We start from the raw sequence: 14,664 nt of genomic DNA, 5'->3' as shown, positions 1-14,664 counted from the left end.
TTACAAATGTTGCTCTTCAGTAATGCACTAACAGTATTGCCAGTAAGAAATGATTTACATAGTTTTAAAAGTTGGCCCAAATAAATACAGTTTAAGAGTTTTATATCACTATCTTTATCATAAACATTTACTCACTTTCTCAATTTTTAGTTCACCTGGCCCTATAGTCAGGAGATGCTTATGGGGTCGCTCCACATCCAGCATGCATCCTCAGACACTCTCCACTTGCTATTTTAAACTTGTGCAAACTACTGGGCCATTTTCAGTCAAGCTTGGTAGAATTGTTTTTCTTCAAAAGTGGAGCCAATCTGGAGTTAAACTTGGTTACAGTGTTTCTTGAAATTTTACTGTATAAAAATTGTCTTCAGCTCAACTCCCCAAGCAGTGTAGGTTTCATAGAAACCTTATGGAAAATCTATTTTCAACAGAAAGGCCAAATCAATTTTGATCAGACTTGGTAGGAATGCTTCTTTGAACAAAGTTCTGCCTGGAGTAGTTCCCCAAGCAATGGTGTGCTTTTCAAAACATCCAGGTGAAAAATCTGTAAATGATACTTATCTCCAACTAGATTTGACTTTTGTTACTAATACTTAAAACAAAACTATCAGAGAAGGACATTTTCTCTAACTCTGCCTTACCATATCAGATCAAATGGGAAAGACAGACTCCACGTATGAACCCTTTTTACATTGATATGAATGATGCCAATGCTCCATCTGTCCCACTAAAGTTACTCAGAGTAGAAACATTTAAACAACATGTCAGATACTGTTAATTTTTACCCAGTAATTGGAAATTTCCAAGACATAGGTCTCTTTCAACCCAAGGTAACTGTTTTATTATTACATTCACCTACAAGACTAATGTATGGCTGGTGAGCAATATCAGTCCCACTTGGTCCTCTTTTTATATTTTGCTTCTATTTTATAGTAATTATTTTTCTGTCTTGGCTGTTATACATATTTTATGCCAATTCGTATTCAACTCATGTTGTTAAAGCATGTAGAAATGTTTCATTGTAATTTTTTTAAAAAAATATTTTTTTTTATCCTTTCTCTTAATGCCCACTCTCATGGATATGTCAGAAGCAGTATTCATCTGAACAAGACCAGGATTCTCTGGCATCTGTTGATTTAGCCCCCTTTATGAACATGAGTGAAAATTTTGGAGAGCTAAAGGCAAGAGCCAAGAAAAATAGAAAGCTGAGTAAATCAGATTTGGGTTACGCAGGTGATCATGTGAGTGAGAATTGAGTCTGAATCCTAGCACTTGATGTGATTTTGTCCGCATAATTGTCTCACAAAACTTCAAAGTTTTTTTCCATCAGTTTTGCTTACATTACCATTAATGTTGGCTCAGGAATTCTCAGTTTTTACAGTGTTGTATATTTTTTCTCAAGATCCTCTTATATATCTATTATCTTTGGTTTATTTTTTTATATATATTTCACAGACTAGTCATTGTACGTCAGTTACTTTGTGATAATTAATGTTAGTTTAGTGTGTTATGGGGAAACTGCACAGTGGTGTCCTTGGAATGCTACAGTCATCAATTAATGGTTTCTTACCATGATTTGGGAACCTTTGAAAAAGAACAAGGATATGCAGAGTTTGCTTAGATGAGGAACTTGACAGAATCTTGATTTCAAAAGAAGGCCCATATTGTTTGATGATTAAGAAAATGTTCAATAATAATAATAATAATAATACTAGTAATAATGATGATAATGATAATAATAGTAATAATAATGATAAATAATAATATTAATAGTAATGATGATGATAATAATAATATAATAATGATAATAATGATAGTAATAATAATAATAGTGGTAGTAATAATGATGATAATAATAATAATGATAATACTAATATAATAAAAATGATAATAATAATGATGATAATAATAATAATAATAATAATAATAATAATGAGTTTATTTAAAGAGGGTGACACGGTTACATGGAACTAATCCTCATAGCGGCCCTCTGTTAGATGCATATTTATAGTAGATAAGCTGCACACACAGTAAAAGAAATGATTTTAAAAAAGGCATTGATAATGTTAATTACATTTATATATGGATGGAATAAACAGAACACTTTGTAAGAACACGCTCCAAGTTGGTACATTGTGTATAATACAGTACGAAAATGGCGAGACAACAAAAGCTCTCATACTTTAAGTTGTAATGTATTTGTCAAATTAAATAGGTTTCACTTATATCCATTGAATTAGAATATAATTAACTGCATTTATATTAGTGCTTTTTCTAATTTACTTTGGGATACTGTTTCAAATTAGTGGTCCTGAATGTTAAAAACTTTTTTAAAAGTTCTTTACTTGGTTTTGGAATGAAATAAAAGAAACCAATCTTAAATTGAGAATGTTGCCTTAATGTTTTATGCATGAAATAATTCTGTGACATACAATGAGGCCATATTGTTTGAAACTTCATGCATAAGTTTATAAATTCTCAAAACTATTGGTTCACTTACTGTTAAAATTTTAATATCATTCATTGCATTTGGGATGTTTTGTTTTCAGCATTATCTGCTATTAGTCTGCGAGTTCTTATTGCAAGCAGAATAATTTGCAAATATTCTTGTCAGAAGTGTTTAGGTGTGGTTGTATATAGCTTAAATTTTGCAGTATATTTTATCCTGTGTTCTTTTTAGTAGATTATGGCCTTATTGTGTTTCATAATCGCAGACATGAATTGACTTTATGTGACTTGAATATGTTCATTCCATCACAAATTGCTGTCAGTCATCACCCCAAGAATTTTGTGGGGAAAGATTTGTTGACAGATTTCATTCAATTTAAGATTCAAATTGTTACATATCAGTTTTTCTCTTTGCTGGATAGCAGTCATTAATACTCGAGTCTTGTATTTGTTCTCTTCCGTGCCAGATTCAAAATCTTATGAAACCCGGATAGCCTGAGTTTCCAATAATCACAATGAAACCATGTTAAAATTGTTTGAAAATACATTTGGTGACAAAATAGTTTGCTGCAAATTTTGTTGCATTGCCTTTTTATTTTGCAGCTGAGTGCAGCATATGACATAATCTTGTGAACACAAATAGTCCTGCAAATTTGTATTGTTCAGTTGGTAATATTATGATCACTATCATTTTGAACATGTGTATATTGAAAAATCACTATACTCCTGTGGTTTTTGTTAATGCTCAATTTGACTTGGATCACTGATTGTGAATGCAACATTTTTTGTGGATCACTTTAAATGTTGATAATTTTGTAATAATCATCGGAAGATGTGCATATTACAAATCTTGTTGAGCTTGTGAGTTATTGCCTTTGCTTAGTTGCAGCTGGATGCATTATACGACAGAATTTTACAAGTGCAACAGCAGATTATATTGGATTGCTGTGAAACTCCTTGCATACTAAGGCTATCGTCAGTGAGATATGTTTCTTGATGAGGCATTTCTCGTGGCAATTTTCAGAAGAATACGTAACATTGTGTACTTTTTGAACTATAGACTCATGGGTAGGGGTGCGATGTGGAACTCCACAACTGCTGTATTGTCTACTTGAAATAGGATAGTCTCAATATAGATTGCTGTGATGTTCCTATTCTAGATGTACTTCAGTTACAGAGCTCTGATTTTCTCTAAAATTTATTTCTTTAAACTTTATTTCTCGTTTCTTTCCTTTAATTATAAAGCATGGGTCTTCTATATAAAAAAAAAACAGCCTGTTTTTAAAGTCACTTTTTTCAAAACACAATTTGCTCTAGAATAGTGATAAATAATAGGGAAGTAAGCTTTCAATGGTTAAAAGACTGAAAAGTATACCTAAAGCCTGTTAAGTCAGGGAACCAGCAGTATGTCCTTAACATAGGCAAGAGGACATTTATTCAAAATACAATATCCGCTAGCTAATGATGCCAAGGGTTGATATAGAACAAAATGGATTGATCACCCTTTGCTAGTGAAGATAATGTCAACAAATAGGTGAGCAGTAATCCGGTCCATTTTGGCATTTCCCCTCCATATCTGTGAGTGATTTTGTTATATTTTATATATCATTGATAAAATAGTGGTTAAAAAGGACTGCTATGTTGGCGTAGACTGATGTGATGGCTCAGTGCTGTTGAGTAGCAGTGTGTGTGTGTGTGTGAGTGAGAGAGAGAGACTAGCCAGTCTTGTCATAAAGTCCTAGCTCCCTTGGTGTGTTTAAACAAATGTTTTACACACACATACGCCCCTGCTTCACTTAATGTTTGCATAGGTACTGTTAATTCACTTGTTTTTATATCTGAGAGTAATATTGTTATATTTTACCTGTCAGTGATACAATTTTGTCTCTTTAGAAGTTGTTGTTTTGTATTTGAAATCGTAAGGGTTTAAGCATAAGGGAAGGCTTGTTCTAAGTTGCCTACTCTAAGCTTGGTGTCATTGTCACTGATGGGCAATATTTTATTTCTAAGTTATTTTAATACCACTACTGATCAAGCGCTGTGAATTCCTTTCATACGTATAGATTTGTGTTTTTTGCACAAAGTGACATTTTTGTCTTTGTTAATTTTCAAACAATTCAGAAATTTCCAGCAACAGGAAAAATGGTCAGAAAGTTTCAGTCAGTCCAGTGTTTGCTCCGTGCCTTATGCCTGGTAAACATAGGAAAAAAAATTGAGCAAGCAGCAAAATAAAAAATGGCAGAAATTAAATCTTATGTAAGACTGAATGAAAAATCACCATTACGTGACATTTGCAATAAATTTTACAGCAGAATTTTTTAAAAAATTATGTTTTGGATAATGGCTGGGTAATGGGAGTCAAATCGAAGATGGTGAGCATCAGCACAAAGTTCAATAATTTATGTATCAAAACTAAATCGCTGTACAACACATACATGTTAAAATATTTTCATGAACTCTTTAGTTAGAAATTAGACACTACATACTTTATTTTCTTATCAAATCACAATGGTGTTTTTGTTTTCAGTAATTTTTACAGACATTGCTGATTTTGAAAATTGTCATCATTCATTTATTAGTTGATGTCTAATTTGGAGAAAGAGGCAAAAATGTTGACGTATACGTGCAAAGTTTCACTTTCAAAAACAGTAGTAGGTTTCCTTTTATCTCAAGTTTCCGCAGTGAATATTATAGACATATTTTATGAGGTGGTAATAAAATAACACATGGAATTTTATATTTAATGGCATGCTTTTTGTAGTCTGCTAAAATTTGAACAAACTTAATTGCTGTACTTTCTTTATATCTTACTAACTTAAAAAAATTCTGGATTAATTGCAGACTTGAACATATTATGTGATCAAGTATCTTATTTCAAAAAAAAACTTTCATTATGAATTCTATGAGCAATTAGATGATAATTAACTGAAATAATTATTCAGACTATTGCATCATTATTCTAGATATGTTCAACTGGATCTTAAATTTTGAATAAATATGCAATATTTGTTTCTGTTGGACTTGTGTATTTACAGTTTGTGAAACAAAATCTGAATTTTGAGTATTGCATAAAGTTTGATGCGATTATTATAAAACCATGACATGAATTGAGCTATTTTTCATATACATGCACTTGATATTGTATCATGTATAGGACTCCCTCGATATAAGGCACCTCATTATAACAAAGTAATTGTTTAAAGACGAGTATGGTCATGGATCCCATTCAGTAGCAGAATTGTATGTATTTATGTACTTCATTCTAAGGTGATTTCACTGTAAGGCAGTACTGTATTTACTTGCTTATAAGGGGCCCCGAGTGGCCGAGTGGTCTAAAGCGCTCTTCGTTACGGATCACTGCCATCTCACCTCTGTCTGCGGCGGTTCGAGTCTAAGATTCAGCCAATGTGGGTATGTGAGGAAGCCTGCCAGTAGCTTCTCGAGGGTCGGTGGTTCTTTCCGGGGTTTTCCCAGGTTCTTCCTCCACCATTAATACTGGCCGCCATGTATAGCCTATCGTGTGCTGAAAAATGGCGTTAAACCCCACAACAACAACAACAACAACTTGCTTATAAGTTGAGTCCAGCTGCAAACTGCACAGACCCAGATCTGCCATTGCATAATGTGCTGGCAGATCTGGGTCTGTGCAGTTCATTAGGAGATATCAGTAGAACAAACAACATAGACCCAGATCTGCAAGCACATTATGCAATGGCAGATCTGGGTCTGTGGATTTGCAGCTGGACACAAGATTTGAGTTAGCTCATAAGTGTGTATATACAGATTATTTTATGGCTCTCTTTAATAGCATTATAATGGGGGAGTGCTTTGCTAAATTTATACCTTTGTTGTTTTCATTTGTTCTAACTGCTTTAGAAAAGCACTCTATAAAACAGATGCATGTGTTACATGAAGCATGAATATTTGTTGTCCTTTACATTGTAACAGCTATACTTGTTCAACTGTAACTAGATCAGAAACTTTAATAATTAAATTTTCTAGTGGAGCATGTGCTTAAATGGCACTGTGTTCAGACCACTTTTTGATTGTATTACTTTTCTTTTGAGCAGGTTAAGCCCAAGAGACCATTAACAGCTTCTTCTGGAGAAAATAAGAGTTCTGCTTGTGTTCTACAATGAAAACTCAGCTGCTTAATGTTTACAGAAGAGACTATATGAAAATGACTATTTACACTCTTTCATGAACCTACACAAAACTAAGTTTTTTTCCCCGTGATAAATTGACATCTTTACATACATTCAGTGTACATTTTTATTTTCTTATTTTATGGGTGCAATATTATGGCAATTTGTTCATTTTGCAAGGAAGAGTCTATTTGAGGAACAGAGGGTATTTTCAAATTGACTTAAATATTGGCTTTCAATCATATAGATGTTAATTGTTTGGCAATTCTTCTGTTGTATACTGGGTATTTTGGTAATAGTTGACATAAAAAAGGATGCAGATCAAAGGAATAAACATTCATGTCTATGTAAAGTGAGTTAACTGTCCACCCATGTGTGTAAATGATAGACATGGTCCAATCTAGACCATAATATGTGTGCTCTAAAAAATGTGCCTTATCAATAGAAGTACATGTAGATGAAAACATTTGGGTTTACTCAGATTTTACCATTGATCTCATCATAGAATTCTAAAATTCCTTGAATCATAGAATTTCTTCAAATTAATCTTCAGAAATCTAGAAAATAATTTTTAGCAAGATGAGTTTTCTTTACTTTCAAAATCAGAGGTCAGAATGATAAAACTGAATCACCTACATTTAACTGAGTCAAATAGCAGTTTTTGACCGGTTAATTGTCATTGATGTCTCAGGATTGTATGCAATTATTGGTCCCAGGTTTAATTCCAAAATCATAATGACTTTTATATTGTTCCCTTATTTAAATAAAATCCAAACAGGAATGCATGCTTTAAGTTTTGTTTGTCTTGCAAATTAAAATGGTAAACAGAAAAAGCCAACTCTTAAACTTGTGAAACAGGGTTGACTTCATTGTTGTTGCTGATGTCACTTCACAACAGTGATGCTTGTTACCTGTTACTGTTTGTCAGTATTTCTGCACGATATATCTAATGTGTTTGGAATGATTCCAGAAACAAATGCGCCACTGATGTTTCCAGCAACAAATATTTTGCCAGGGATGATTCCAACAAAATTTATGAGCCCCCATCCCTAGAATGAGAATTTTTTTTTAAATCATAAAGTGACAGTGTTGTGACCAATTTTTAATACATAAACATAACTGTACAAACTGTGAAACAAGAAAAAATCCTGATCTGCCGTAGCATAATGCGGATACAGATCAGGGTCTATAATGTTTGTTCTACTTATTACTCCTAGCAAATCGTACAGTGTCAGATCTGCCGGTACATTATGTGATGGCAGATCTGGGTCTTTGTAGTTTGCAGTTGGGCTCATCTTATAGGTGAGTAATCTGTCCCTCATCACTTGTAATTTTTGTAGCAGATTATTTTCAGAAGTCTTTTCATAGCAGATTGAAAATTAATATTATACAATTTTGTGCAAGTGCAAACTCAAATCAGTTAGATAATTTTGTTTTCATTTTATTGGGAAGTTGCCTTAATTTTTAAATTGTTGCAGTATTGGAAGTTATGTCAATTTATTTTCCCTTTCTTTCACTTGCCAGTTGATACATTTTTGGTACATTCTTTAATTATGTTATACAATATTTTGATATTCCTGATGATATTGTAAGATTGCTTTCAGTATTCTGTATTAAACTGAGCACTTTATTGTAAAATGTTCACATAATGTGTACTTGTAGGATACCAGCTGAATTACATGACATGACCCTGTTTTATTATAGCTACGTTTCAGTTTTCTGTTCATCTCATTTAGTGTGTATTTTTGGTCTTGTTTAATAATCTTGCCAGTGGCCTTAGAGGTTTAAATGACAAGTTTGAATTGTTTTACTTTTTTTTATTTGAACTGGTCTTCAAATGATTTTACCTTACATTTAATTTATCCTACAACCTCCCGTTTGTTATGCATGATATTATTTGCTTTCGTTCATTGTTTGCCCTAAGATCTGGCTCTGTAACTTCTTCCTGAATTTACATAAAAGTGTTTTCTGAATTGTATATTTGTGCAAAACAAATACAGTTGAAGCTCATTAATCAAGTTACTGTGATAATTATAGATGTTTGCTTTACTGGACTATTGGATAAATTTATAAGTAACCAATGAAAAGTCTGTAAATATGAGGAGACTGTACTGTAAAAATTGTGCACTTATGTACCCTTTGATACCTTGATTGTTGTGTTTGAGTATTTTTAATTTATATGATTTCACTCTGTGAAGTTAAAATTATTCCATTATTGTCGCTGATGGTATTTTGTGAAACAAAACTGAGCAGACCAACAGTAACAGGTTCTCTTGACAGTACAGTGTTTCTTGTATATATGTAGGTGGGTAAGTAGATATTTGTATAGTCTTGTATATGAGATTGTTTCAATCATTAGAGTCAAGATATACCCCTTAAAAACACTGGATAAAATCAACTGTCACATTTAAATATATTAAATTTTTTATTAACTTCGGTGAATTGGTCCATCTTAGATTGTCATATTAAATTGAAAGCAAGAAAAAGTAAAGTCAGAACCAGATAAATAATCAGAAACGATACTCTGCCAGTTGCCCAATGGAACTGCAGTGTCTTAGAGGTTAATGTGTTATTCAAATACAACCATCAGGTAAGCCACCTCGTATGACTCATTAGGCAAGATACTTTGCTCCAATTGCCTTGGTAATAAATAACCCGTCTTTTACTGTGTTCTCTCTTGCACACATTCCAATAAATCAGCCCCATTTGGACAATTCAGCTGTTGGTTTGGGAGCCAGTTTATTTGACTGACATACACACATGCATCTTTAACCAGTCACCCACATTACTAAATCTAATATTATGGTCTTTTTATTCCAGTGTTGTTATTTTCATTACATTTTAGATGTATCAAACACAAATACATGTAGCCAGGGCCTTGGGTAGCCAAGTAGTTGAAAGCACCTGCCGTTACACATTATTCACACATCTCACTTCTCACAATTCATGTGAAAATCTGAATCTTGGCTTGACCAACATTGGAATCTGAGAAAGTTTGCCAGTAGACTCCTATGGGTCATTGGCTCTCCCAGAGTCTTCTGGGGTTCCACCTCCACCAAATGTACTGGCCACCATATTTAGCCTATCATGTGCTGAAAATTGGCATTACTCCCCCCCCCCCCCCCCGACCAAGTACATGTTTACTGCCCCTGGTCATATAAATAATATTTGTTATATATACCGATACATTTTTTAAAGGGGCCCCGAGTGGCCGAGTGGTCTAAAGCGCTCTTCGTTACGGATCACTGCCATCTCACCTATGTCTGCGGCGGTTCGAGTCTAAGATTCAGCCAATGTGGGCATGTGAGAAAGCTTGCCAGTAGCTTCTCGTGGGTCGGTGGTTCTTTCCGGGGTTTTCCGGGTTCTTCCTCCACCATTAATACTGGCCGCCATGTATAGCCCTATCGTGCTGAAAAATGGCGTTAAACCCCACAACAACAACAACAACATTTTTTAAACACATTTATGGTTGCACATTTATAATTAGACACTCATTTTTACACAGTTTAAGGCAACTGCATCCAAACTTGTTCAAAATTAAAAGTGATTACATATCTGTTCTTAATTTTGCTATCTAACCATTCATTAAATTGGGGACTGTATATAATACACGAATTAGAAACTCCAGAAAGTTACCATGTATCACCTATTCCCTTTTGATTTGCAAATCAGGTTCTCATTGATCAGTTAACAAGTAAGATCAGAGTCCCAGTAGGTGTGAATACTGGCCTTTGGGAAATAAACCTAGCTGCGCTTACCTAGGTGACAGGTTGAAGTTATATGTAACAGTGTTCTGTAAAAAACAATGATTACATTTCTTATTTTAAATTAACATTTATTAATCTTAAGATCTTGCGAATATCAGTAACAAAAGAGACAAACTTGTACCATCATTCTAATATTGCTAAATTGGTAGTTTTTTGATGGATAGTTAGATAACATTGGTGAGAAAACCTCTTTTTGCTGCTGATAAGTCAACTCTGATTTTCAGTTTTGAAGCATCAAATAGGGTAAATAAATAATTTACTGAGCTAAAATTAGTAGCAATTATTTCTTATATACATGAAAATTCTGTTCAAATATCTTAGAAATTTTGAAAAGTGGTTTTTAAAAAAGACCATGATACAAAATTGTGCAATTTAAATTGTGTTTTACCTCTCATTTATGGAGAACTTTTTGCTTAAATGTTCAGAACAAATTACACCAATGCACATATTTTATTTTCAGTATGAGAATACCTTTATTTATGAATTTGTTTTTGTGTATTAGACCACTGTGATTACATAAACATGCACTATAACAAGGTTCTCTGGCCTAGTAAACATGTCCACTTTGTACTGGGAACCTCATTTGCAACAATACAGTTCTGTTGGGCAGAATACAGCGCTTAGGATGTTTTTTTTTTGTTTGTCCTGTAAATTTCACACTTTGTAGATTTTATGAGTTATTTAAGGTGCAGCAAACATGCTAATGTGGTTATATTATGTAAACATATAACATATGTGCAATGTGCAAATCAACAGATCAGTATTTTAAATCACCTACATACGAGTATTAATTATTTCTAACACATTTGTTTATTGGGTTCAGGTGCTTTACAGCACATCAACACTTTGAAGTTTATGTCATGTTGAGACAAGTCAATTTGAAAGTGCCTTCAATTGCCCAGAAACATACCACAGTAGCCTGTCTGGTATGATCCATTGGTGGAAAATGAAACGTTTATTAATGCAGCTTCAACAATTTGTGGAAATGTATTTTTGTTGACTTTTAATTACATTTGTGTACTTTCCATTATAATTTCATAGATTGATTGCCATGGTGTTTTTGATAGAGATTTACTGTGATAAGGTTTCAGTGTGACCACAAATTTTTTTCTTTAATACCTGATGTTTCAACTTAGCAGTATTATAAGATTTGTGTATTTTCACTAAAGCTAGTAACATTAGTGTTAAAGAGAGTGAAGGTTCAGGTGTTTTTAATACTGTAACATTGGTTCAATCTGTTATCATTTTCCTCTCGACCACTGAAAGCCAATGAGTGGCAAACCAAACCAAATGCTGTGATATTTTGTGTCCTCTATCTTTTCAAAAAGGCATGGAATATTAGTATCAGTGCTTCCAACTGGAAGTCCGTCCATCACACGTTTCTTTCGGCTGTTTTACTTTAATGCTTTCCAAGATTAAGAGATTAAAAGTATGCATCATACTTAGTAGGCGTCCCTTGTACCACATTGGGGGTCAGATCTTAATGTTCAAGGTCACAGTTTAGTATTTTACATTTTCCATCACACTTTCCCTCATGGTTTTTATGGTTAAACATGGAGATGAATCTTCGTATACTTCTACGTCACATACACAGGTGAGTCGCATATCACATTGGAAGTGCAATCTTCAAGGTCAGTGTCATGACTCAATAGTTAACATTTTCCATCATACTTCTGCCGTGTAACTTTTAAAAGAAATTTAGATTAAGGATTGAAACTGTATGGATATACTTTTGCATCACTACAAGATATCGCCTATCAATACTGTAGGTGCATGGGATCAAATGTTTATTCAATATACCCATGTACTCTTTTTTTCAATCAACAATTGTCCATTGGGAGCTTTGTAAACATAGCAATATTTCAAAAAATAAAATTTATGATCTTTTATTTTAATGAATAAATAGTGCTGTTTTAAAGGAAATGAATTTGTTACCTATTTTTGTCATATACTCTGCTTACAGTAACACTTTTGTATCAATTTTCAGGCAGTCATAGGGAGGGGATTACGATTCTGCGTCAAATTTGTTGAAAGTCATACATGTTAGGAGATGCATACAATCTTCTGGCTTTATGGTTCTAGCATAAACAGAGCTCAAAAATAAACATGAAACACAATTTAACCAGAGTCAGTGAAGTGTGAAATAGGGGTCATAGTTACCTACTTTTGTGACAAGAATGTAGTACTTCTCAAGATGTAGTCCCTCCTCAAGTTTCATGAATCTAGGCATAACAGTATGTATATAGACAGAGTGCAATTAAGTACCCTTTTAGTCATGAGCTAAATGCAAAAACTAATGACCCAAGCCAGTGGAATATAGGTCAAAGCCAGTGGAATATAGGTCACTGGTATATTTTGGTGGTAAGGGTATGGTACCATTATTGATGCCTGCAATCTTCTTGTGCCAAGTCTAACATGAACAGAGCTTGAGAAATAAACCTAAAATGAATACCAGTCAGTAAAGCATGAAATATTTGTATTAGAGCTACTTTTATGATGAGTGTAGTGCTCCTCATTATGCATGCCCTTTCAGCCTAGTAATTTTTTCATACAGCAGGGATTGACTTGTTAAAGATATTGTAAATATTATGCTCTTGCTTGTTTTGTACAGATAGAGTGGACTTATCATGAAGCATTGGCTTGTCATACAATAAATACGGTGTATTTGAATGAAAGACTAGCTGACATATTTCCATGATATCTAACATCAAACAATTACCAAACTAAGACGTGGCCCAAATTCTTCAGTCAGTTGGGAGGATGTGGATGTATTTACACAGCCAAATAGATTAGTATTCAAAGTCTGTATTTTCCTGATAAGACCAGACACTCGGTCAAATAAATCTGTCAATGAGTAGGGTCATTCTCCTATAACAGATTTCAACTACAAGATGATCAGAAACAAAATTAATTGGCTTTAATAGGTGCTGATACAGTGCACTGCCCTGTAAATGTCCAGCAAGTAATGTAAATAAAAATAAATACAACATAGAGGCACAATGGTTACTATACCATTTAGTACAAACGCAAAAATCTGTCAAAGCTTGCCCCCCCCATACACATGCATACTTTTTTACACACACCCCACCTGCATATGTTCGCTTGCTGCCCCCCTCCCACGAATTCTATGGAACAGTCTATATTTAATCCATGCAGAAACCATAAAAGATTAATAATAATGTGTTTAATAAAACAGTCCACTGATGCTGAATGTCTGGCTGCTTCAAAGAAATAAGCTGCGTAACTTTAAACAGTTTGTCTTGTGTCCGCTAAAATTCAAAAGCCAACTGAACTCAGTCGAACAGGTTACATATTAGACAAATTATTATCAAGGTTTCGCACACACACACACGTTTCCAATGTGTACATACATTATCAGTAGACACCCACCCACCCCATATGCAAGCATATGCATTTGGGTTACCTCCCCTCCATGTGTATGTACTAAATAGGCAGCCCTCAATATGCTGTAAATTTGAATTTATCTGCAGCATAATCCAGCAAGATCTGCCAATCAAATGCCTGAATATATTTATGTGTGCAATGGCATCCAAAATCAAAACTCCTCAAAGACCTTGATCAGATTAGCATATACATTGGTTTCAAGAAAATCTCATAAAGAATAAAGCCTATATACAGAAGGTGTAAATGAAGAATGATGCACTGTACATGATCAACACCAACTGGAGCCAACACCACTCACACCATATAAATCAAAGTGGAGTCATTGCAAGACGAGGCCAATGCGACTTATTAATCCATTATTATTAGTGTAGAAATGTGTCCTTGAAAGTAACTGACCTGCAAAGTTGATGACTATACATGCAAATATCTAAGAAATGTGAATTAATCAAATAATTTATGGCATAAAAATCACTGTTGCACAAACACTGTGCAAAAATGTTACCTAAATTTTCAAATAGTACCCAATTAGTTTAATACCAGCACATCAACCACATTCTGCATATCAGGACATGAATCATACTATATCGGGACATGAATCACACTATATTGGGACATGAATCACTGTATATTGGGACATGAATCACACTGCATATCAGGCCATGCATCACACTGTATATCGGGACATGAATCACAATGCATATCAGGACATGAATCACACTATATTGGGACATGAATCACTGTATATTGGGACATGAATCACATTGCATATTGGGACATGAATCACTATATTGGGACATGAGTCACTGCACATCAGGACATGCATCACACTATATCGGGACATGAATCACACTGTATATTGGGACGTGAATCACACTGCATATCAGGACATGCATCACACTATC

At 33.9% G+C, this 14,664-nt stretch overlaps 1 protein-coding gene across 9 annotated transcripts in view; it reads left to right on the top strand.

The window, feature by feature from the left end:
- The window catches only part of LOC149780548 (kinesin-like protein KIF28), a 180,740-nt gene extending 167,797 nt beyond the window's left edge, over positions 1 to 12,943 (top strand). For 6 of the 9 annotated variants that reach the window (XM_089937577.1, XM_089937573.1, XM_089937575.1 and 3 more), the window contains 2 exons: positions 1,086 to 1,238; positions 6,516 to 12,943. In XM_089937577.1, coding sequence (XP_089793703.1) covers positions 1,086 to 1,238; positions 6,516 to 6,584 — 222 coding nt within the window. In that variant the 3' untranslated portion in view covers positions 6,585 to 12,943. The remainder of the gene's footprint in view (positions 1 to 1,085; positions 1,239 to 6,515) is intronic. The other 3 variants (XM_089937579.1, XM_089937578.1, XM_089937576.1) reach the window with 1 other exon arrangement.
- Positions 12,944 to 14,664: the final 1,721 nt, after the last annotated feature.

Source organism: Sinohyriopsis cumingii, chromosome 16 (genome assembly GCF_028554795.1).
Source record: "Sinohyriopsis cumingii isolate HCF-2022 chromosome 16, ASM2855479v2, whole genome shotgun sequence".
Lineage (NCBI taxonomy): Eukaryota > Metazoa > Mollusca > Bivalvia > Unionida > Unionidae > Sinohyriopsis > Sinohyriopsis cumingii.
The sequence above is the reverse complement of the archived record's forward strand: the minus strand, read 5'-3'. Positions and strand labels throughout refer to the sequence as shown.